The sequence below is a fragment of the Tursiops truncatus genome, chromosome 9 (assembly GCF_011762595.2).
Source record: "Tursiops truncatus isolate mTurTru1 chromosome 9, mTurTru1.mat.Y, whole genome shotgun sequence".
Taxonomy (NCBI): Eukaryota; Metazoa; Chordata; class Mammalia; order Artiodactyla; family Delphinidae; genus Tursiops; species Tursiops truncatus.
This window is the reverse complement of record NC_047042.1, coordinates 72,925,586-72,952,493: the sequence shown is the minus strand read 5'-3', so window position 1 is coordinate 72,952,493 and position 26,908 is coordinate 72,925,586. Positions and strand designations below refer to the sequence as shown.

Genomic DNA, 26,908 nt, shown 5'->3' with positions numbered 1-26,908 from the left:
GGTAGGTGACGAGTCAACCCTGGGCCTCCTATGCCATGCAAATATGTCTGGACTATCTAGTAGGTGAGTGTACCACTAAAATTGTCTCAAGTGGCAAGTAACATAACCAGATTTAAATTCTTAAAAATCACCTTTCTTGATGGCAATGTAAAAAAGTGGATTAGGAGATGGCAAAGGGTCCAACCAATCAACAAAATAAAGTAACCATTATAAACCAGGCATCATGCCAAGTGCTGAAGACAGAACCAGTCAATCCTGGCTCTCAACAAGCTCTGGCCCAACAGGGGCACATCTCACATCTCAGAAATCATCCAGGTGAGAGCTAGAGGCCTAACTGAAGGAAAAAATAATGTCAACAATAATGGCTACCATTCAATAAGCACTTTATGTCTGGCTCTGTTCTAATCATTTTGCCCATATTAACTCATCTTCAAAAAATTGCATGAGCTATTTCATTGTTGCTGTTTTCTTTTTTTTAGCTGATGAGGAAACAGAAAGAGCTTAAATGACTTCCTGATGTCATACAGCTAATAACTGGCAGAGCTGGGATTCAAACTCAGGCAGTCTGGTTTCAGAATCCATGCTCATAACCTCTATTTTCTAGCCCCTAAACGATAGCCACACCAAGACATACAAGTAATAGGATAAAAGACTAGAAATAATGTATGCTGGAGTCAAATGATAGACCAGTGCATCTGATTCATTTTTATTCCTTTATGGCTCTTAGCATAATACCTTTCATGATAGTTAAGCAACAAATGTATTGAATAAATAAGTGATCCAAGATACAAAGAAATTAGTCAGTATTCTTCTTTAACTTATTTAGTAATATTCATATTTAAATCCTCTTAGTTATCAAATTTCTTCTATAGAAACATTTGAGCTTACACTGAGTCAATTCTAGTGGGTTTCATATAAGAAGCCAAATATGAGTACAGAAGATACTTAAGATATATGTAGTATGTACATGTGTTAACATATATATATACTTATACATCTATACACACACATATATTAATATTATACCTCACTCAACTCCACTCCAATTCAAAAGACAGAACAGCACAACTCAAACTCAGAAGATGCTTGGATGAACAAATTGTATGAAGAGCAGACCAAATGGTAGCATCTAATTTTAGCTGTGTTTTTAGAATCTGTCAGCTATCCTTGCAGATTTCTGATGACTAGGAAATGAACTGCAAGGTTATTTAAAAGATGAAATCAGCACTACTTGTTTTTCCCATTACCTCAAAACAAAGACCTGGAAAAGAAACAGTTATTGAGTACTATGAAAATGTAAACATATGAATTAGCTGCTTCTATGCTCAGAATCATCTAGAGATCAGCAAATTCTTTTTATTTCATACCTGAATTTTCAAGATGCCAACCACCTGAGTGGTTGAAGGAGTGATTGTAAACTTCCACTCTGACCTCCAACGACCATTCCTTAAAAATAAAAACAGCCGCTATAAATAAGGTAGGGAAAATAATTTGAATAAATTTTAAGTTCCAGATTTAAATTTCACGCTACAGTATGAGAGAGTGTGGGGAATGGATGCTGGACATTCTTTTTTTTAATCCCTGAAATATTCAAAAGAATCAAGAGGTTACGTTCAGTTATGAGCTACATTTAATCTTCATCCTGCTGATAAAAAATGACCTATATAATGGATGTAACCTCAGAACTCTAAAGCTAAGGCTTAAAATACAGTTCAAAACTACATCAGTTTTCTGACTTACGCTTTAATTAAGAAAAATCTGAATAAATGTTCAGATTACCAGGGGCTTTCACAAGTTTACCATCCAGTGAATGATACAAAGTCCTGTAATTTTAAAAGAATAGATAGTAATGCAATATTCTTAAGGAAATTTTGATATCTGGAAAGAGAAGGGCTTTAAAGGGTTATAAGCATCAGATTTTTTTCCCTTTTCCAATTTTAGACTTAAAGTTTCCACATAAAAGGCACATACATCCTCCTCCTAGATCCCAAAATGAGTTTTGGTATAAAATTGATACAGATTAATCGTAAGAAACTGTGAAGTGACATTACAAACAAGCAACAGGCATGTTATTCATTTTTGTCTCCTAGATAATTAATTTTATCCTAATTTTTTCCTGACAGCCTTTTCATAGCAACTCCTTTTCTTCTGACCTCTATTTGCTCTTTTGCATACTAAAGACATATTCTGATATGTAAACTTATACCTGTTTTTTTTAAAACAGTATATATTTCTAAAACAGTCACAGAGCTAATGGATCACTATACTGGCTTTGCTACAGAATTATTTCTGGGTTCCCTTCAATATTCTTGCAGTCTGCCCAATCACAAAAACCTGCAGAATGATAGCACTCTCATACTTAAAGTTAACACTTATCATTTGAAAAGTACTATTATTAGAACAATGTATATGTTCTACAAAATAAAAGATAATTTTATAACATGTTTTGATTTTGAGTGACTTAGCCAAAATTATCCATTGAAGCTTGACTGGAAAAAGAACTTAGATCTATTCATTTTTATTTCATGATTCCAAAAGAAGTTATTCCTTTTATTTAGGTATTACTATCAAGCACTGGTGAGTTCTAAGCATACACATTTCTGATTTATAGTGACAACATACATATATCACCACTGATCGTGAAAATTAAAAAAAAAAAAGAAAAAAGGAATTCCAAATCAAGTAATCATACCAATTTGAGAGCTATTTCAAAAGATCCTTCCAAAGGCATTACTATATAGTAATAGTAAACTGCACTGCATAGACAGTACCCTTTCTTTCATCAATGGAGTAAACAGTCAAGATGTCCTAGCCTTTAATTATATTCTTCCCTTCTCTTCTATTAATGCTTTAATTAGAAATGTGTATTTATTCAACAAACATTTATTGAGCCCTCAATACTGCTAGATGTTAGGGAAACAGCAGAGACCAAGAAAAGAATGTCCCTAGTGAAATCTAAGAAATGACCATGACTAGAATCTTGTGATTTTTATGCTATCTGCATTTGAGGTGAACTGAAGTAATTTCCTTGTACCAAAATATTTAGATTTTACTGAGGTTATTGTGATATGTGATGTCTAGCACTTTGGAATGTCATAAAAAATTATCTTTTCCAAAAAGTGTAAGTGATTTTTAGCTTCAATGATATAATGTTCATAGTGGTAGTTTAGAAAAAAAATTCAGATATGTGAAGTGAAACAGACTAGAAAATTCAAGGACATCATTTTCATTTTATATATGCTAACACTCAAACTGTATTTCTGAAAACTAGTAAATTTACTATTTTATTTTATATATATATATTTATATATTTTAAACTAAAACTTAGTAACGAGTTCAATCCCAACAAAATTGATTTTATTATATATATCCTGGCACAAACAGCACAAATTAATAGCAATTTTGTGAAGACTTATTTCTTAGGATACTGGTAAATTAATGCTACAAGTTTTTAGGCCAAAAATGGAGAAACTACATCTATATCAAGGCCATACAAGTGAGTTAATACAACAGAATATTTAGGAAACTGCAGCTTGTCATTAAGGCCTATGTTTACAAATAGAATTTATTTTCCTTCAGTGATAATGGATCTCTTTCCTCCAAAAGTTCCTGTAACCTGCCTCTATTCCTGTGATGGTTAAGTAGTGGAGCAACCTTGGGCCATAGACCAAAGTGGTCCACAGGGGTTACTGATACCTGCTACTCTACCCTTAACAGCACCACCAACCAACTCAGCTAACAAGTCAAAGACTAATATACTTAAAAGGTAAACACTATGACCATACTTACTCTGATGGCCTTAGAATGTATTATCAAAAGGGAGGATAAAAGTAAAGATTTCATTCAATTCTGAACTTATAAAGTCTTGGAGAGCCACAGAATTTTATAACAGGAGATATCTCAGAAATAGTCTTGTCTAAGAATAAAAAGGCCCAACAACTTGTTAAAGTGCAAATCAGTGCTTTGGGGAGCTGGACTTTTACAAGGGATAATCAAATGATTTGTATAAAAATTTTAAGGCATGACTGTAATTTGCCTCGCTGGACAAAACATATCATTACTTCCTCACATTGGCCAACCAAGCAGAAAGCAATCCACACGAAAACATCTACTTCAGAGTCACCAAATTCACGTACCAAAACGCGATCATTCTTCACTTTGTAAGTACATCTGCCTTCCTCCCCCATGTGAGTCTCATTCAGGAACAACCCCTTCACAGAATGGGCATATGGGCCTGCCAACTGGTCTGCTCACAGGCACGCGTGTTCCCTCAGAATGCTGCTTGCTAGTCTAAAAACACCCCATGCTCTCCCACCTTCTTTTCACTGAGTGTCAATAGATTTACTGCCACCTTTGAAAGATCAGGTTGATTACGGAACAGATATTTTTCTTATATAAAAAGGCTGAAGTTTTATAGTATATTGTTCTTAGTCAATTATACAGAAACAAGGTATAGGCCCAATCAATAAAGAACTACAAAGAGAATAAGCAGTATCAAAATTCCCCAATACACAAATTTTTAACTTACCAAAAGTTTTTTGCTTGAAACTGATGGCTTTCTATGCATGCAATAATGGTCTGCTGTCCATCTATTTTTTTACCATATACCTTGTTGGTAAAGAAAATAAACACAAGAGTGAATTTAGGGCCACAGAATGTCCAACTTTAAACATCTACAAAATACTGAAAATTGTACAGCATTTTGGCAAGAACATATAAAAGAATACAAAGTAGGTCATCATTCCAATACAGTAGCTAGAGAAACAAATACTTAAATATGTACACCTAATCACAGATTCTTAGTGAATCATAAAATAGCTCACAATTAATGAAGTACAATTTATTGGAAAAAAAAAACTGTACTCTCAAAATATGCATAAACATCCCACAATCTCAGGGGTTGCCATTTCTCTAGACATTTAAAATAAAAAAGTAGTGAGATAGAAGTGAGAAAGTTAATTTACTTACAACTAAGAAAGTTCACTAAGAGAATGCCTGCAATGGTATGGTGATGTTATTTCACCTCTTGCCAACTGCTTTAAAAAAGTAATGAATAATTTGTCTTTCGATCCCCTGGGAACAAGTAAGGACCCTCTAACTCAACCTCACCACCTTATTCTTGAGGTATTCTTCCAAAATAATCCTAATCAACACGGTTATAATTCAAAGAACCTGTAAGGTATTTTAGGTTATGTTGCTATACTTCTCAAATAATTATTGAGAGCTAGATACTTAAGGCGACCATATGAATTTTTGTCCTAATCAGGAATCTTCTGAGTGAAATGAGGTGGCTATTGGTAATACTAATAATTATGTTGGGACAGCAGGTATAAACCAGGATGTATGGTCATCTTAGGCTGGAGAGGTAGGCAGAGGCCAGGTTCACAGGGCCTTGAAAACCACGTTCAGAAGCCTGGACTCTATCCTAAGTGCAACACGAAATCTTTGAAGAATTTCAAGCAGGAGATTTCATGATCTGATTTGCATTTCAAAAGATCACTGGCTATGGAGAAGATCACAGAAACACAAATGTGGGGGACTAAAAAGCATAGCTAGGCACAGGCTATGAAAGAAAAAAAAAGTACTCCTACTTTCTATCATATTTTATCCTGAAAATAAAAAATAGGTTAAACCTATGAAAGAACCACATTTAAAACCTTAAGAAATTTGATTATAAAACACACGAGGACAAGAGTTCACTTCCAAATAATTTTATTTGTTCTAAGGTTTTGTAATTTAATGAAAAGAAGTTTGATGTAAACTTAGGGAGATGAGTCATGAACATGAAATTAAAGAATCTCATCATATCATGTTCCTCAAATCAATGTATGAGAATTACTACTTGGATTTAATTCAAGGTACAACCATTTTTCCATTTTTGACTATCATAATACATTTACTATTTAAAGTTTCTTGAAAAAAATAGTAAACATTCTTAGAAATATTTACTTCAAAAAAAGGGAATATTAAATTATAAAATGTCCACTCTGTAAGTTACTATAAATTTCAAGATATCACAAAATCACTGTCATATTTACATAATACAAAAGAAAAAAGTGCACACTGGATAACTTACAGTGCAGACCCCATTTGGATAATGTTCTTTTACATAAGCTCGCAGAGCAGCTTCTACTGAAGTTCTCCAAGATTCAATTGCATTTTCTGCTTCGTATGGTCTTGGATCAGTTGCTTCCTTTCTTAAGTGATCAAATTTGAAACAGATTCTGTTTTTTGGATCCAAAAACTTTCCATTTCCCAGGTCACCATGTTCTGTAATCAATACCTTCAATGATGCAATGGATTTTGGGAAAAAAAAATTTTAAATAGCATTTAAATACTGATATATTATACATTCACTTGAACTTTTTCCTTAAAACTATAAAATAATTCTATTCCAAGCAACTGGTTTAACTATATGGCCCAAGTATAATACTTCAAATGAGTAGACTATAAAGACAATGAGGCTGCTCTCATGCAGCTCAGATCAGTGGATCTGATTTTCTCCCAATATAACATCCAGCTACCTGGTGGGGGAAAAAAAATCCATTGTCTAATACCCTACTGGAGTCAGGTTTTGTTTTGTTTTTGAGAACTATGGACAGTCTCCAGCTCCTCAAAACTAAGGAACTGGTAATAACCTTCACTGAGAACGGTTACAAGTGAATGTTTTGTTTTGTTTTGTTTTGTTGGCTGTACGCGGGCCTCTCACCGCTGTGGCCTCTCCCGCTGCGGAGCACAGGCTCCGGACGCGCAGGCCCAGCGGCCATGGCCCATGGGCCCAGCCGCTCCGCGGCACGTGGGATCCTCCCAGTCCGGGGCACGAACTCGTGTCCCCTGCACTGGCAGGCAGACTCCCAACCACTGTGCCACCAGGGAAGCCCCAAGGGTATGTTTTTAATCCACTTAGAATCCTCTTCAGTGTGTCCTACATTACTGCTGGGCCCACAATCTCATCTACTGTTAAGTGCCTGCTGCTTGTTTTTATTAAGATAATCACTGACAGTTGTTTTCAACTGACTTCCAAATTTTAACAAATGTAATTTCTTCATTTACGTGCATTTAAATTATACACGCATAAATTTGACGTTCTGTGCTTTCTTTTAAAAAATTTCACTCTTTTTCCTTCTCATGCGACTCTTCCAATCTTTGACTCTATACCTATGTCAGGACTCCCCCACCCCTTTGATGTAAATTATGCAAACACAGGATGTACCCTTCTGAATTTTTTTCAGTCATATTATCCTACACAGATAAATACATACACATCTATATATACATACACACACATCCAGGGGTTTTTATTGGCCACTGTTCTACAAGAATGGAACGAAAATGCACACATATTTTTCTGCATCTGGCTTTTTTCAACATCAACACTTTATAGAAATCCTTCAGAGTCAACTGGTAAACCTCTCATTATTCTTTTTCATGGTTGCATACTATCCCATGATGTGGGTATAACAATTTATTCTGCCATTCCACTACTGTTGGACCATCTCTTTATTTCCAGGCTGTTCTCTTTTTGGGAGGAGGGACAGGCACATTAAAAATGTTGAAGTATTATTGTACATATATTCTAACATACTAATGTTTCTATTTCCACTGGATGCTTCTATTTTTCTTAGATAGATTCTCAGCAGTGAGGACAGTAGGTAAAGGGTTTGTATATTTTTAATTTTTAATACATAATTAGACTGCTTTCCAGAAATGGCTGTGACAATCTACATTTCTGCAAACAATATATGAGATGCTTCCCTTCAAATTATCACCATCAACAGGTATACAGATCTTTGTTCAGTCTGATGAGTATAAAATATATCTCATTACTTTCATTATATTTCTCTCGCTCACAGGTCTAAATATCTCCAAGTTTGTGGGCCATTTTCTGTGAGCAAATATTTTTTAATATTTTTCATCTGGGTGGGTTTTTTTATTACTAATTTATAAGAGTCCTTTATTTGAGGTATTTGTTTTATTCTACAGTTAAAATAATTGATATGTAGCAAAATGTCCATCTTTTCTTTTATAGTTTCTGGGTTTCCAGTCTTATTTAAGATGGTTTCCTCTGCCCTTAATTATACATGTAGACTCTTTTCTCCTAAAATTCTAGTCATTTTACAAATTTTTAATCCACCTGAAATTTATTTCTATATATTGTAAGACAGAGGACTGGTTTAACTATATGGCATATGTAGTTGACAGAAACCAGTGGTACCAATACCCTTTATTATATGTCTGTCTAAATTATAACCTTATCATGTATAAAAATATTCATATATTTTGGGACTAAATTCTGGCTTGATATGCTGCTTTATTGATCTATTTGTCTACACAATACCACGCTGATTTGACTTTACATTGGTTGTAAAGCACCTTCTGCTATCTAGCAATGCAATTGTCTCTCACCACTCTTACATTTTCTTGTGTTTCTTCAAGCATGTTTTTCACATAAAGTTTATGAAAATTTTGACCAATTAAAAAACTATCAGGATTCTAATCAAACTGCATTAAATTCATATTTTTGTTTTTAAATAATTTAACTTTCTACCTCAAAATGGAATTCAGCGTGCTCTTCCATTTGCTCAGAACCTGTTTTATGTGTTTCAAAATAACCACCATTTTCTTCACAATCCTATGCATTTCTTGTTAAGGTTTATGTTCAGTATTACCACTATTTAAAATGAAACTCCTCCTCCTCCAACCACTACTAGTGTAAGTCCCTACTTGCCACAATAGAGGAAAGTTAATGCATTTTGTACACTTACCTTAAATTCAGCCATCTCACAAAATTCTGTTAAGTCTAATAGGTTATTTTGGTTGGGAGGTTAATTTATGGGAGTTTCTCACTATTTCTAAATATATAAATCATGTCACCTAAGAGTTTTCTGTTCTTTTCCAAAGCTTTAAGACTTCTCATTCTCTTGTCTTATTTGCTATACTTCCATTTATGATAAATAATAATGGTGATAAGTTGACATACCTGGCTAATTTTCTATGTTAACTAAAATTATATTAGTGTTTACAGTTTGATATTTACTACTGTTTTTCGTTAAACAGTATATTATATTTAAGAGGTTTTCTTCTATCCCTATTTTACTTAGGGTTTTTGTAATGAGGATTAGCTGCTGGAGTTTTCAAATCCCTTTTCACTGTCTATTGATGTATCATAAGGTTTTTCTCTTTATTTGTTGATTAAGCGATAAGAGCAATATATTGCCTTACATGGAACCACTCCTGCATTCCTGTAATAAATTCTATTTAGTCTTGGCATATTATTCTTTTGATATATTTCTGGATTCTGTTTGTTAATATCTGTTTAAAGTTTTAAAACCTATAGTCATATGTGAGATTAGTATAGTTTGCTTTTTTTGTTTTACATTTATTAGGTTTAAGTATTAAAATTACAGTAGGTTCATAAAATGAGTTTGAGAGCTATCCGACATTTTAAAAGGATGCATCCCCGGATCCAGCAATTCTTTTAGGGATTTACCTTAACAAAACAATGGTCCATGTGCCCAGAGGTACAATGATATTCAGTACAGCACTGTTTATAACAGTTAAAAAAAAAAATCAAAAACACAAAATCTCCCAAGGAAAAAAAATTAAGAGCTTCATGAAATGAAACACTACATGCCTTTATATGTATGTGTGTGTATACACACATGCATAAATCTATCTACCTACCTACCTACCCACGTTTACTTTTTCCCTTCAGTTATAAGTCATCTTCTGTCTGGTCTTTCTTTTTCCCCTATAACTACGAGACTACATATTACATAATGAATAATGCCAAATGCAAGCTTTAATATAATTTGCCACTGAGAACTAATTGTTACTACTCTCTCTTATGTTTTACCTCCAGTTCCTTCTTCATATTGTTTTATATAAATTGTGCTTCATGTAAGCATTATAGAAACACAATCACTGTTCAATTACTAGTAACTTTAAACCAAAAAAATAAAAACTAAGAATGCTAGTGACTTTTGGGGCTTTTCTTTGCTTAGCAAGTCCAACTTGTACTTTGGAAAGAAAAGATTTAATAATTACTAAATGCTAAGTTACTCACATGAAGAACTGTAGAATTCCGGAGCAACTAAATTATGACATAAATCTTACTAATATAAACTCTAGATTTTGGATTAATATAGGATTGATTTTTTTCCTATAAAAAACAAGAAAGTAGATTTAAAGCAATTATCTTCTAAAATCTTAAAATAATTACATTTGAATATTTCTAAAAGGAACTTTCTGCTAATAGCATTATTGGTCTCAACAAAAGAAACTACATTTTCAATTACTTTGCTCCTAAGTGGCTATGATTAAAATGAACGCTTTTTTTTTTAACCTTTAAACATACCACTTCACAATTCTTGCAGGATACACTAACCATTATAAATGAAATAAAGAATATCAGATCCTGTGTTTATATGAAACATACCTGATCTTCATAACCTTCAATTTTTACTGGAGTAAACTGGTCCAAGTTATATTGTGCAAATGCACTAAAAAAGAAAAGGGTCAATTATTTAAAATTACGTATTTAATGTTCTCAAAAAAATCACAAACAATTCACTGTCAAATAAAAGTCTCCTGCACTGCACATGGCAAGTTAAATAAAAATGTAATTCTCTACTACTGATCTTATATTAGGTATAAATATTATATAGGTATGGCTTTTTAAAAACTGGAGAATGACATCCAGCTTTCAATGCTTAGCAAAAAAATTAAATCAGTAAATATAATCAGTCCTTTCCTTCAAAACCCTGAAAGTAAAGGTTAGCCACTTATAAGACATATCCAACTATTCAAGTATATACTAACATTTAGTATACAACATACCGGGAAACAGAGTAGGTGCTGTGAGAGATGCAAAGAGTAATTAGACAGATCAAAGGGCTTACAGTTGAATAGGAGCTATGATAAACATAATATAACACAAAGCAGAAAGTACCATAAGAGAATGACCAATAAACATCACAGAGAATATATATTTTTAAAAACTACATTCTGTTGAGGCAAGGGTAAGAAGAAAAGAGAATCAGGGGTGATATCATAATGGAAGTGATACTGAGAAATGGCCTTGAAATAATAGGTAGGCTCTCTGGTCTTGCAGAAATTGGAGGGATGAGAAGAGTAATTCAATTAGAGGGACCAAGATGAGCAAAATACAAGAGGAGAAGATAGGTTAAGTCCAACATCATAGAAAGCACCAAGCTCAATGCCTGGCACATAGCAGGTGTTCAGTTATATTTACTGCCTTCAACTGAAAGGCCCTGTACGATGGAAAAATTACTTCATTTGGGAGGCAAAGCAGAATTACAGAAGCTTTTTGAGAAAAGACAACCGCGAACTACTTCTGAAGATTAATTTGGCAGCAGTGTATATGACAATTGGGTGGTGGAGCAACTAGAGCCAGAAAAGCAGTTGGGCTATCATTAGGCAAACATTCATGTTAGAACAGCTGAGAGTCTGAACTAGGAAATGGTGACGAGATAGATCTAAGAATAAAGCCTCTCTCTACTCTCATATGAGTAAAGAATAATGTATTACATAATTACATAATACATTTGTAGGAAAAACTCTCATAGCACAAAAAAATTACCTAAAAAATAAAGATCACACTGTATTTTATTAAGTCTATAACCTAGGAAATTTCTTCCACTTACTAGGAAAGATACTGAGAATTTTTAAATTTAGGAGTACATCTCTAAATCTAATCTACTTGGAAGCTTTTCAGATTACCCTGGATGGTAACATGTCCACTGAATTTTTAGGTGTTAGCTACTGAATCTCCTCGAGAGAGGAGATTGAGCAAAGCATTACTGATGAGTTAACAGGAGACTAGTAAATGTAAAAACAGCAAAGTAGGATTAAATTCCTAGCTGTCAAATTCCTGACACTGCATGTCAAAAAAAGATGGGGGTAAATATAGAAACATATGGAGGGAAAGGGAGATTTTCTTTATTCATTAAAACTGTAATTTTCCTAGGAATAGCCCCAGCATACCTAGGCAGTTACTATCCCTTAAATGAATTTATCTCAAAAGTATGTTTGAGATTAAAAAGTATTCTAAATCACTTAGAATTTAGGGTTCCCTTTCCAGTAAAAGACATATTTAAATAATAAATTTAGATAGTAATTTGGTCTTGGGTCCTTTACTGCTCATATCAAACCCCGTTCATCTATAATCTGGGAGCGGGGTAAGAACAGGAAATCTGAAAAGAAGACAATGAATATGAAATAAGTAAAACTGTATCTTAAATGCTCAAAGCAAGTTAAACAGGTGACAATTACGCAGTATGGCAGGAAAGGTACTCATTAACCTCGGAGTCAGATTACAGAATATCTAGGTTTTGTTCGAACCCTGATATTAGCTAGTATGGGCCCCACTTACCATATCCACAAAAAAGACGGGTTTGAACTAGATGACTTCCAAGTCCCTTCTAGTTCAGAAAACTTACTCCATTTACCCACTCATCATCCATTTACCTACCCCTCTACCCATGCAAATATTTAGGTGTTAAGCACTCTATTAGACACAGTGAAAACAATAATTTCTCTGCCCTTGTAGAGTTCTGTAGCCCAATCACCCATTTCTAAGTCACCTGTTCCTGTATTTAGATTTTTTTTTTATACCCTTTACCATTAGTCATTCACATCTTATACTTTTCACCATGTGTTTCCACATCATCTCTCTTATTTACTATTTGAATTGCTTTCATCATTTAAACTTAGCTCAAAAACCATCTCTAAATAGAAATTTTAAATTTCTTCCTTTGGGCTCCAAAGGTCTTTGGTATGCCTCTATATTTTATTTCAGGTGGCCAGAAATTCAACATGTCTGACTCCCCATTGGAAAATCCCTAAGAGGTTTATTTGTCTCATCATCACAGTGAAGTCTGGCATTCATATGTCTGTTGAATAAAAGGCTATTTCTAGATATTTCAAAGTTTTCTAGACTTGAGAGTACCAAGTCTTCAGTATGCCTAATTTTACTATGAAATACACTGAATTTTATGCCCTTCAGTAAAGATGTCCCATTAGAACCACTTTTAAGAATAGCCATGTTTCCCCCCCCCCTTACAAAAAGACAGGAAGAGGAATTTCTCAAAAATAAATTTAAAATTAAAAGAGTTAAAGCAACAGGAAAAAGGTGGAAGAATGGAGGAAAAGAAGTACACAGAAGGAGCTGTACTTGTATAAAAGAAATTCAGTATCAAAAACTGCAATTGAAGAAGCAATAGGACTATGGCTATGCACTTACTCTGGTGAAACTGCCACTAGGACACATTTTAAATGTTTTTATAATGCTTTCCAAGCTTATGTTATATAGGTCTGGACAGTCTCAATGACAGGTGATACATTATCTTTTGAGGATGAAACCAGGTTTGGAGGTATTTCAGAAGTAATTCAGAACCAAGTCAAGTGAACAATGGGGGTAACAGCATGTTTGTTTGAAAATTATTTCACAGACAGGACACTGTGAACCAGAGTAATATAATTCTAAAGTCAATCAATGATTTAAGGTGTATTTCTGTACTTCACAGATAACTTCAGATGTCTGCAAAATGAATCTGAACAAAGAGTTTTGAGAAATTCTTCTGTACAAAGACCACCACTGAAGTCAACTAAAAGAATCAATTCTTTCTATTCTTGTTCATCTAGTTAGCAATCACTTACTGAGACTATAACAACATGCAAGAAAACGTGAAGATTCTACTGAAGGTTTTGATGTTTTTTGAGGTCATACTATAAACATCTTGTTTTATCATTAGGTGCTGATTTCCTCAAAGACTAATCTCCTTAAAAGATCAGAATATCAGGCATTTAATGTATATACCTCTTGAAACACGGACCAAGACTGTCCCTGAAATTTGGTTCATAATAAAAGAGAAATATAGCTCACATTCCAATTATTTTAAAAAGAACTCCAATTTATTTAAATGTAACAGTCATCAGATAAATACTCCTTTGGACAAATAAAATTTCAATGCTTTCATCATTTTTTATTCAAATGTGTAACTGTTTCATACCACTTATATAATTATGAATATTTTTCTGACCTTCATTAAACTTTACTCTGCAGGGGAAAAACTCTTCTTTCAAAAAACAACTTTGTTACAAAGCAGAAACTAACACACCATTGTAAAGCAATTATACTCCAATAAAGATGTTAAAAAACAAAAAACAAACGAAGTTTCTCATTTCCTTAACTTTAAAAAAATTCACTAATTTTTGCACCTACATGAAACAACCTACACATTTATTACCACAGAGAACTCAGAGGAAAAGGTTACTTTGAAAGTACTGGGGGGGGAGGGGAAGATTGCGTAAGAGTAAAACGCGATCACCTTCCTCCCCACAGATACATCAGAAATACATTTACACGTGGAACACCTCCTACAGAACACCTACTGAACGCTGGCAGAAGACCCCAGACCTCCCAAAAGGCAAGAAACTCCCCACGTACCTGGGTAGGGCAAAAGAAAAAAGAAAAAACAGAGACAAATAATAGGGACGGGGCTTCCCTGGTGGCGCAGTGGTTGAGAATCTGCCAATGCAGGGAACCCGGGTTCGAGCCCTGGTCTGGCAGGATCCCGCGTGCCGCAGAGCAACTAGGCCCGTGAGCTGGCAGCTACTGAGCCTGCGCGTCTGGAGCCTGTGCTCCGCAACGAGAGGCGGCGATAGTGAGAGGCCCGCGCACCGTGATGAAGAGCGGCCCCCGCTTGCCGCGGCTGGAGAAAGCCCTCACACAGAAACGAAGACCCAACACAGCTAATAAACAAACAAACAAATATTAAAAGAATAGGGACGGGACCTGCACCAGTGTGAGGGAGCTGTGAAGGAGAAAAGGTTTCCACACACTAGGACGTCCCTTCGCGGGCGGAGACAGCGGGTGGCGTAGGGGGAAAGCTTCGGAGCCGAGGAGGAGAGCACAGCAACAGGGATGCGAAGGGCAAAGCGGAGAGATTCCCGCACGGAGGATGGTGCCGACCGGCACTCACCAGCCTGAGAGGATTGTCTGCTCACCCGCCGGGGCGGGGGTGGGGGGGGGCTGGGAGCTGAGGCTCGGGCTTTGGTCCGCTCGCAGGGAGAGGACTGGCGGCGTGAACACAGCCTGAAGGGGTTAGTGCACCACGGCTGGCCAGGAGGGAGTCCGGCAGAAAGTCTGGACCTGCCGAAGAGGCAAGACACTTTTTCTTCCCTTTTTGTTTCCTGGTGCGCGAGAAGAGGGGATTAAGAGCGCTGCTTAAAGGAGCTCCAGAGACGGGCGCGAGCCGCCGCTAACAGCGCGGACCCCAGAGTTGGGCATGAGACGCTAAGGCTGCTGCTGCCGCCACGAAGAAGCCTGTGGCAAGCACAGGTCACTATCCACAATTCCCTTCCGGGGAGCCTGTGCAGCCCGCCACTGCCAGGGTCCCGGGATCCAGGGACAACTTCCCGGGGAGAACGCATGGCGCACCTCAGGCTGGTGCAACGTCACGCTGGCCTCTGCCGCCGCAGGCTCGCCCCACATCTGTATCCCTCCCTCTCCCCGGCCTGAGTGAGCCAGAGCCCCCGAATCAGCGGCTCCTTTAACCCAGTCCTGTCTGAGCGAAGAACAGACACCCTCAGGCGACCTACATGCAGAGGCGGGTCCAAATCCAAAGCTGAACCCCAGGAGCTGTGCGAACAAAGAAGAGAAAGGGAAATTTCTCCCAGCAGCCTCAGGAGCAGCGGATTAAGTCTCCACAATCAACTTGATGTACCTGCATCTGTGGAATACCTAAATAGAAACCAATCATCCCAAATTGAGCAGGTGGACTTTGAGAGCAAGATTTATTTTTTTCCCCTTTTCCTCTTTTTGTGAGTGTGTATGTTTCTGTGTGAGATTTTGTCTGTATAGCTTTGCTTTCAACATTTGTTCTAGGGTTCTGTCCATCCGGTTTTTCTTGTTTGTTTTTTACTTTTTTAAAAATTATTTTTTATTTTAGTAACTTTATTTTATTTTATCTTACTTTATTTTATCCTCTTTCTTTCTTTCTACTTTCTTCCCTTTTATTCTGAGCCGTGTGGATGAAAGGCTCTTGGTGCTGCAGCCAGGAGTCAGTGCTGTGCCTCTGAGGTAGGAGAGCCAACTTCAGGACACTGGTCCACAAGAGACCTCCCAGCTCCACGTAATATCAAACGGCGAAAGTCTCCCAGAGATCTCCATCTCAACACCAACACCCAGCTTCACTCAACGACCAGCAAGCTACAGTGCTGGACACCCTATGCCAAACAACTAGCAAGACAGGAACACAACCCCACCCATTAGCAGAGAGGCTGCCTAAAATCATAATAAGGCCACAGACACCCCAAAACACACCACCAGACGTGGACCTGCCCACCAGAAATACAAGATCCAGCCTTCTCCACCAGAACACAGGCACTAGTCCCCTCCACCAGGAAGCCTACACAACCCACTGAACCAACTTTAGCCACTGGGGACAGACACCAAAAACAACATGAAATACGAACCTGCAGGCTACAAAAAGGAGACCCCAAACACAGTAAGATAAGCAAAATGAGGAGACAGAAAAACACACAAGCAGATGAAGGAGCAAGGCAAAAACCCACCAGACCTAACAAATGAGGAGGAAATAGCCTACCTGAAAAAGAATTCAGACTAATGATAGTAAAGATGATCCAAAATCTTGGAAATAGAATAGAGAAAATGCAAGAAACATTTATCAAGGACCTAGAAGAACTAAAGAGGAAACAAGCAACGATGAACAACACAATAAATGAAAGTACTGTTGTTACAAGTTCATAAACATTGTATGTCTTCTTTACTTCCGTAAGACTTTTGTCAACATGCTATATGCTATTGTAAAGAAAACTAATTTTAGTTGGGTATATAAATAACTTAAAAAGGTTTAAAGAACTTAGGAATAAGAGGCCATTCACCCAGAAACTAATAACTAAAGTCAAAGATATCAAGTTAACTGATTTTTATTATGTACTTTAATATAATACTTAATGGGTGGAAGCAACCCGACTGTCCACTGACATGTGAATGGATAAACAAAATGTGGTGTATATATATATATATGTATATAAACACACACACACACATTCAGTGTTAAAAAGGAAGGAAATTCTAACACATGCTCCAACGTAAATGAACTTTGAAGACATTCTGCTAAGTAAAATAAACCAGTCACAAAAGGACAAATACTGTATGACTCCACTTCATACATTAAATAGAATGATGGTTCACAAGGGCTAAGAGGAGGGGAGAATGGGAAATTATTGCTTAAAGGGTATGGAGTTTCAGTTTGGGAAAATAAAAAGTTCTGGAGATGGATGGTGGTGATGGTTACACAAATATGTGTATGTGCTTAATGCCAAGGAACTGTGTGCCTAAAAATGGTTAAAACGTTAAACTTCATATTAAGTATATTTTCCCCACAATAAAAAATAATAAATACAAATTGCTATTAAAAGATAAAAGTGGGCTTCCCTGGTGGCGCAGCGGTTTAGAATCTGCCTGCTAATGCAGGGGACATGGGTTCAAGCCCTGGTCTGGGAGGATCCCACTTGCCACGGAACAACTAGGCCTGTGAGCCACAACTACTGAGCCTGTGCGTCTGGAGCCTGTGCTCTGCAGCGGGAGAGGCTGCGATAGTGAGAGGCCTGCGTACCGCAATGAAGAGTGGCCCCCGCCTGCCACAACTAAAGAAAGCCCTGCCATAGAAATGAAGACCCAACACAGCAAAGATAAATTAATAAATTCCTACCCCCAACATCTTCTTAAAAAAAAGATAAAAGGACATAAAAGACCCCTAATAGCCAAAACAATCTTGAGAAAGAAGAACGGAGCTGGAGCAATCATGTTCCCAGACTTGACTTATACTATGAAGCTACAGTAATCAAAACAGTATGGTGCTGACACAAAAACAGATACATAGATCAATGGAACAGAATAGAGAATCCAGAAATAAACCCACACACTTATGGTCAATTAATCTATGACCAAGAAGGCAAGAATATAAAATGGAAAAAAGACAGCCTCTTCAATAAGTGGTGCTGGGAAAACTGGACAGCTACATGTAAAAGAATGAAATTAGAACACTCCCTAACACCATACACAAAAATAAACTCAAAATGGATTAGAGACCTAAATTTAAGACCAGACACTATAAAACTCTTAGAGGAAAACATAGGAAGAACACTCTTTGACATAAATCACAGCAAGATCTTTTCTGATCCACCTCCTAGAGTAATGGAAATAAAAACAAAAATAAACAAACGGGACCTAATGAAACTTAAAAACTTTTGCACAGCAAAGGAAACCATAAACAAGACAAAAAGACAACCCTCAGAATAGGAGAAAATAGTTGCAAACGAATCAATGGACAAAGGATTAATCTCCAAAATATATAAATAGCACACGCAGCTCAATATTAAAGAAACAAACAACCCAATCCAAAAATGGGCAGAAGACCTAAATAGACATTTCTCCAAAGAAGACATACAGATGGCCAAGAAGAACATGAAAAGCTGCTCAACATCACTAATTATTAGAGAAATGCAAATCAAAACTACAATGAGGTATCACCTCACACAGGTTAAAATGGGCATCATCAGAATATCTACAAACAACAAATGCTGGAGAGGGTGTGGAGAAAAGGGAACCCTCTTGCACTGCTGGTGGGAATGTAAATTGATACAATCACTATGGAGAACAGTATGGAGGTTCCTTAAAAAACTAAAAATAGAATTACCATATGATCCAGCAATCCCACTACTGGGCACATACCCAGAGAAAACCATAATTCAAAAAGACACATGCACCCCAATGTTCATTGCAGCACTATTTACAATAGCCAGGCCATGGAAGCAACCTAAATGCCCATCGACAGACGAATGGATAAAGAAGATGTGGTACATATATACAATGGAATATTACTCAGCCATAAGAAGGAACAAAATTGAGTCATATATTGAGACATGGATGGATCTAGAGACTGTCATACAGAGTGAAGTAAGTCAGAAAGAGAAAAACAAATACCATATATTAACGCATATATGTGGAACATAGAAAAATGGTACAGATGAACCAGTTTGCAGGGCAGAAATTGAGACACACATGTAGAGAACAAACGTACGGATGCCAAGGGGGGAAAGCAGTGGGGGGTGTGTGTGTGTGATGAATTGGGCGATTGGGATTGACATGTATACACTGATGTGTATAAAACTGATGACTAATAAGAACCTGCTGTATAAAAAAATAAATAAAATTTAAAAAAAGACCTAAATGTAAGACTGGAAACCATAAAACTCCTAGAGAAAAACACAGACAACACTCTTTTACATAAATCGTAGCAATATTTTTTTGAATCCATCTCCTAAAGCAAAGGAGATAAAAGGGACCTAATTAAACATAAATGCTTTTGCACAAAACAGGAAACCATCAACAAAACAAAAAGACAAAATGAACGGGAGAAAATATTTGCAAATGATATGACTGATAAGGAATTAATATCCAGAATAAATAGTTCATACAGTTCAACAGCAAAAAGACACATAGACATTTTTCCAAAAAGGACATACAGATGGCCGACAGGCACATGAAAAAATGCTCAACATTGCTAATCGTTAGGGAAATGCAAATCAAAACCACAGTGAGATACCACCACACACCTGTCAGAATGGGTATCATCAAAAAGAACACAAATAACAAATGCTGGAGAGGACGTGGAGAAAAGGGAACCATTCTACACTGTTGGTGGGAAGGTACATTGGTGCAGCCACTGTGGGAAACAGTATGGAGGTTTCTCAAAAAACTAAAAATAAAACTAGCATATGACCCAGCAATTCCACTCCTAGGTATATATTGGAAGAAAATAAAAACAATACTTCAAAAAGATACATGCACCCCAATGTTTGTAGCAGCATTATTTACAATTGCAAAGATATGGAAGCAACCTAAGTGGCCATCAACAGATTAATGGATAAAGAAGAAGTGGTAAATATATACAATGGAATACTACTTAGCTATAAAATAGAATGAAATTTTGCCATTTACAACAACATGCGTGGACCTGGAGGGCATTATGTTAAGTGAAATAAGTCAGAGAAAGACAAATACTGTATATCACCTATATGTGAAATCTAAGAATACAACAAACTAGTGAATATAACAAAACAGAAACAGACTCACAGATATAGAGAACTAGTGGTTACCAGTGGGGAGAGGGAAGGGGGGAGGGGCAAGATAAGGGTAGGGGATTAAGAAATACAAACTATTATGTACAGTATAAAATAAATAAGCTACAAGGATGTATTGTACAACACAGGGAATATAGCCCGTATTTTGCAGTAACTATTAATGGAATATAACTTTAAAAAATTGTGAATCACTATGTTGTATACCTATAACATATGTAATATTGTACATCAACTATACTTCAATTTAAAAATGGGAAAAAAGTAACAGGAATTTAAATCAGAAGCAAAATCAGGTATGTCTAGAAGTCTGTTGAACCTCTACCTTCATTAGGATTAACAAATTTACTGAATAAAGCCTTACAAACATTACAAAAATAGAATTAGAGCAAATTTCCCCCATCAGTCAGGACTTCACATTTTGGGTACTACACTAAGATGAAAGTAGGTGACTGGATGATACTGAACACTCTTTGTAAGGCACCTAAACGTTTAATCTCCTCATTTTCAAATGAGTAATGGAGTCCATTAGCCTAAAATACAGGTCCACAGGCCTTATTTAGGGAGGTGAGAGAGGGAAAGAGAACCAATTATTTCTCTGAAATCTTAAGATAGTTGTGGCAAGTCATGATTGTGGTCATTGGTCTAAAGATGATGTACTAGGATTTAGAACTGCTTAGTTCTTTGAATCACTCACAAATCTAATAAATACTTATTAAGTAAATATGTGTCAGATACTATGTTAGGTATTTATGGATGAATAAAATAAGCTCCTAACCCTCAAAAATCTATTTCTTTTTACTGAAGTACAGTTCATTTACAATATTTCAGGTGTACAGCAAAGTGATTCAGTTATACATACATATATATATTCTTTTTCAGACTTTTTTTCCATTATAGCTTATTACAAGATACTGAATATAGTTCCTTGTGCTATACAGTAGGTTCTTCTCAAAAATATATTAGGATCAAGCATTTAACAGAAAGTAAAACCTGCATAAAATTTAAAGTATCACAATTTCACAAATCAAAGTTTTTAAAATAATTTTATCCAACTTTGCAAATGTCAAAATACAGTATTGAGTATATAAGCCACTGCCAAACACACAATAAATAGAGAATTTCATGTTATAATTGTGTCTCTATATCCTGTGATGAAAAATATTTCTCCTCTAACCTAGTACATACATATTATTACATATATTTGAACTTGATGTGCAAATATCTATTTCATGGATTAGTACCTAAAAACCACTTTTAAAATATTTTTTTCCATGTCACTTTAATTATGTTAATATAATGCATAATACTTACTGGGCCGCTCCTTCCCTGAGAAGATTATCATTATTAAGCAGTAACCGAACATCTGCAAAACAAACATTATTTTTTCTATATTACTATTTTCCTATATTTGAAATTTCTATGGAATGAATTTAGGTTATTTTAGTCATGTGTCAGTATCCTACCCACCCCCCAAAACATATATGGGAGATCAAAATATCACTGTGATGACCAAAGTAACCACAAAAACATATCATGGTATTAATAAAAAAGAAAAGATTTTGGTAAGGAAATAGCAGATGGAATGAGATAAAAATATATGTTATTTCATACTCTTAATAGTCAATGCAGGCAGACTATAACATGTCTCCAAAGAACTAAAGTGGAGATAAGCTACACCAAAAAGATGGTGTGATAACATCTGCGGAAGACAGCACTATGCCTCTCAGTCTGACAATACTATCATGAGTTTCAAATGAATCTGCTCTATGGAAAAAGTGATTAAACAAGAAACAGCTTGTGAATGCAGTACAGATGTAGGCATTTTGTTTCTCAGACAGCTCATGTTCAACAACAGATGAATGTGTTGAGTTAGATATGGATAACTACTTTATTTGATTTAGTAATCTCACTTTGGTTTTGATTCTTAACTCTGTCCTAACTTCAGTCTCAACTATGTAGACACATGCCTTTTAATCATTAAAACACAACTTTAAAACTACAATTTTAATTGTAAAAAAAATCACATAATTTCACCAACAAACAAACAAAATTCTACCCTAGTCTTGATGTATTTTCTTTCATTATTTTCCCTATACACTTGGCTGTTTTACATAATTGCTATCATAAAGTACATGTAACAAAGTATCTTAATTTTTTTCATTAAATGAAAATAACACAAATAACTTAAGTACCTTCTATTAAGAAACTGGTTAAATGTAACATAAACAGACAATAGTTCTTATAAATAGTGTAAAATTGGGCATCCAACAGAAATAATGTAGATAGGTATTTATCAACTTGGAAATATATACATAATATAATAAACAAGAAGGGGAAAACCCAGCATGTACAGTATATTTATGCAATGTTATATATATGTGTCTAAATTGAGAAATGTTGGAAGTATTTCATTCAAACAGTGGAGAAGAGAGGGTAGAATTTTGTGTGATTCTTAGATTCTTTTTTGCTCTTTGGAAATTTTAGAATATGAATCATTTTTACAAAAATAATAAAGCTATTCCAAAAAAATATATATTGCCTATTCACATACCTCTTTTTAGCAGTAAGTTCCAATTTAAAAAACAGTATCTGGCTAACCACTAAAATAATACTAATTTGATTTCTAAATTAACTGATTTTAAACAATGGAAGCTTCTGCCTAAAAAATTAAAACACAGATATTTACAATTATAGGTATTCTTATCTCACAAAGTAAACTGGGAATTCGATTTGATAAATATGATTATTGTATCTTCAATATTTAAAGCATAATCATTAACAGCAGTATTGCATGGTAGGTAGTATATCTTTTTCAGTTCTACCTAAATGGGAAAATAATTTAAAAGCAACGTCTACATGATCCAGTTATCTTTACTCTGGAAAAAAAGTCCAAACTTCTATCATATGAAGAATACAGTGAAAGAAATAGAGAATAATTTGAATAAAATAAAAACTACTCTTAAGAAGGGATGTGGTTTCAAGTCAGACCACACATCAGAACAATGCGTGGGTGGGAGTCTTAATAAAAAATTTTTTAAAAGTATACATTTCAGAGCTCCAGCCCAGATAACACATCAGTTCCTGAGAATGAAGACCAGAAATCTATGTTTTAATGATTCTTACATAGCCAATCTAGGAAATAGCATTTGGGAACCACTGATCTGACAAGATTTTATGACTCTGAAATTCTAAAATTTGTGGCTTCAATGGAATCATTCTGATGTGGCTTCAATGGAATCAATCATTTTGTATTATCAACAAAAATAGCATGAAAATAACCAAATGCATATGAGATTTCCCCCTCAAATACTTAACTCCTTTCTCACTCTAAAATACTCCCTCATTTAAAACTTACATATATATTCCCATTTCCATTCCACAGTTCCAGCCCAGGTCTACTGAATGGCTCATCCTGAATGCCCAAGTCCTATCCAAAATGCCTACTGTACGTCAACACAGAACATATCAACTCAACATCAATTTCCAATGAGACTTAGAAAAGCAATTTCTGGGACTCATACATTCTTTCAGGGTCTTTCTGATTAACAAATCTGTTGGGCATTTAATTCAGGGTAAGAATAGTAAGTGAAAATCTTTTCTTAGAATTATAATTTATTCCTGGCTCTATAAATTGCACGGGAGTTTGGGGGCTACTGACTTTAGCACAGTTTCCCCATTATCAATTTAAGTTAAATGCCAACTTTTGACCCTATGGAGAAAAGACTATCTTCTTTAATGCCCCAACCATCAAACGTATTAACCTGTATTTAGGTTATAAAGGCTGAATATTAAAACAGAAGTTAAACCCTATAGGAAGAAGAAATACTTCTGAATTCTCCCCAATTTCCCAATTCATTGTTTCAGATTTTATGGTTATCTTGAAAGGAAGAATATTTTAACTTCCAGATTTTTCACAATATAGACTGCCATTCTTCCTCTAAGTGTAGCTCAGTGGTTAAATTTTTAAATGTATAAAAATTACCTATGTAACTGTATGTACTGAATCATATATTAATCTTGTTTGTGGATGATTTAAGGGATTTTCTAGGGTATTTTAACTTTATACAATTTTTGCCTCATTTTTTGACTTTCAAACCTAATCTTTTCTGAGGTGAGATTCCATTATATCTTATACTATGAATGAAAATGAGAGATTAAACTTCTCAAAAAACAGGTTTAAATAGCTTACTCTGGAGTAAAATGTTTAAAAAATGAAACTGAAGAGCACTGTATAAATTAGTTTTAATTTAAGACATAGTGAAAGCCAAATATATATGAAGTAGAAATTACACATTTAAAGTACTTGTGGTAGATTATTCTTAAAACTGCTTTTAAAAAGTTTTGTATAGGGCTTCCCTGGTGGCACAGTGGTTGACAGTCCGCCTGCCGATGCAGGGGACGTGGGATCATGCCCCGGTCCAGGAAGATCCCACATGCCGCGGAGCGGCTGGGCCCGTGAGCCATGGCCACTGAGCCTGCGCGTCCGGAGCCTGTGCTCCGCAATGGGAGAGGCCACAACAGTGAGAGGCCCATGTACCGCAAAAAAAAAGTTTTGTATAAAAATCACTACAGGTCATTTTCTGCACAACTATTTCAACCACTTCATTCTGTTAAAGAGGAGCTATTGTTACAGTTTTTACAGCAACCAGGAGACTATGTTGTATTTAAATTTCTCATCTATGGGTGAATAATTATAAAACTGCTTGCCAGTGAGGTGTGAGGTTTAAAGAAAGGTATACTGTGAACTGATTTATGAGATATAATTTAAATAACAAATTGTTTTTACATGTGATGTCATCTTCTAAGCCCAGGAAACAAGCACAGTGAAACAACGTTCCTCCCTTCTTTTTTGGCTGTTCCTATTAATCAAGTAGGCTTTTCTTTAAAAGAAACATAAAAAATGTATTTCACAACTCCAAAAAAAAATTAAAATTAAAATTTTCTTGTCTTTTAAAATGATTTAATGTTATTCTTTAAGAGGGTTAAAATTTGCAAACATAATTATCATATGTCATAAACACATTATATTCTCGACCTTACAAAATCCAGATTGACAAAAATTTTCACTGTAATTCAAAAAATACAGATTTTTCTACCCACTCCCCTTAACTTAGTTACTTTGGTTATATAACTTATTCTTTAAAAAAGGAGTGCTTGACATATCAAGGCGTAAGTGTTATGAATTAAACACTCACCATTAAACACCTCATTAAATTCTCCAGGAGGGGCATGAATGATGAATTTTGCTGCTATACGCACCTAAAACAGAAACAAAGATATAAATGTTCCACAGCATAGGCCTCTGCTAAAACAACCAAAAACCATGCAAAATTAAAATACTTCAAAGTTCTACTGAAAATGGCTTAAGAAGATTTTAAAGACAGTGACATTTTTTCACTCAAACACCCTAAGTTTATTACTGTTTTAATCATTTAATATAATCACAATGCATAGACTGAATGCAGATAAAATATACGTATAACTAATGCATTTAAGTATTCAAAGCTGCCTACATATAAATATTTTCTTATAAGCAAATTTTTCTTTTAAACTAAAATGGAAAAGAATGATCCATCAAGAAAATTTCTATGTGTGAGGAAATAAGATGCGTTTAGGTACTATGAAGAAAATATATTGTGTGTCCATACAGTCACAAATGTGCATGTCTATAAAGTCACAAATTAGTTTAAAAAAATGTAGAAAGGAAGAGGGGAAGAAAGGTCTAAATTCAAAATGTTTTGAACATGAGATCTGACTAGATCTTAGGAAATTTTAGTTCAAAAATAATTGAGAGACAAAATATCAACACGTATACTGACAGGTATATTTTAAGAGAATAAAGGCTATATTAAAGAGATTAATCACTAATGACTATATATGAGAGTTTGATGACATGCCCAATATTATAATTTAGTGAAGAAGTTCTGAGTATTTATAATAGTTTTCCAACCACTATACAATAGCCTCCAACTCAGCTGATCAGTGATCTTGTCAGAAATGGACATTCATGAGCCCTACCCAACCAAATGAATTAGATTCTGGAAATGAGGCCCAGAAAACACTATAAACAAGCTTTCCAGGTGATTTTTAAAATACACATCCAAGTATTCACTGAATTAAGGGACCACACATGACAAAAACAAAAGCTTTATTTCATATTGTCCACTTTACTAGCACTGTCGCTGCTCTGATGTAGAAACTAAAAATAATGGAAAAGGAAATAGTTATATATGTTTGCGTATATATGTTCTATGTGTGTGTGCATGCATCTAAGTACACATATGGTTTTCAGAGGAGAGACACAGATGAAAAAGGTATTTACAGTTAAAAAGAAGATGTTCCTAGCTAGAGGCCACATATGTGACAAGGCCAGTTAGAAAACTGTTAATTTAAAACAAAAAGAAAAGCTTTTGTAGTCTGGAACACCAAAAAGTCTGAAGCAAAACCTATGACTGTTGTTGGATACCACCGAGAGATTACACTGATGAAGATGATAACAAAAATGGGATTATTTAAATTAGTGTTTACCAAGCACTTTACACGGATTATGTCATTTACTCTTCAGTCATCAGACTGAATATACTGAATATACACTTTATTTACTACATTATGCTGCTTCTCAGATTTAAAACAGTTTTGTTGAATGGGTAAAATGCTCCCACCAAAAGATGAACAGGGCAGAATGTGACAGGGTGGCCACCAACAAACTGCC

At 35.2% G+C, this 26,908-nt stretch overlaps 1 protein-coding gene across 1 annotated transcript in view; it reads right to left on the bottom strand.

Moving 5' to 3' along the window:
• The window catches only part of CAPZA2 (capping actin protein of muscle Z-line subunit alpha 2), a 56,873-nt gene that overhangs the window by 6,385 nt on the left and 23,580 nt on the right, over nucleotides 1-26,908 (bottom strand). The window contains exons 2-7 of the mRNA XM_019924982.3: nucleotides 25,392-25,455; nucleotides 21,508-21,559; nucleotides 10,439-10,502; nucleotides 6,077-6,283; nucleotides 4,529-4,608; nucleotides 1,368-1,446 (exon numbers count right to left, since the gene is read on the bottom strand). Coding sequence (XP_019780541.1) covers nucleotides 1,368-1,446; nucleotides 4,529-4,608; nucleotides 6,077-6,283; nucleotides 10,439-10,502; nucleotides 21,508-21,559; nucleotides 25,392-25,455 — 546 coding nt within the window. The remainder of the gene's footprint in view (nucleotides 1-1,367; nucleotides 1,447-4,528; nucleotides 4,609-6,076; nucleotides 6,284-10,438; nucleotides 10,503-21,507; nucleotides 21,560-25,391; nucleotides 25,456-26,908) is intronic.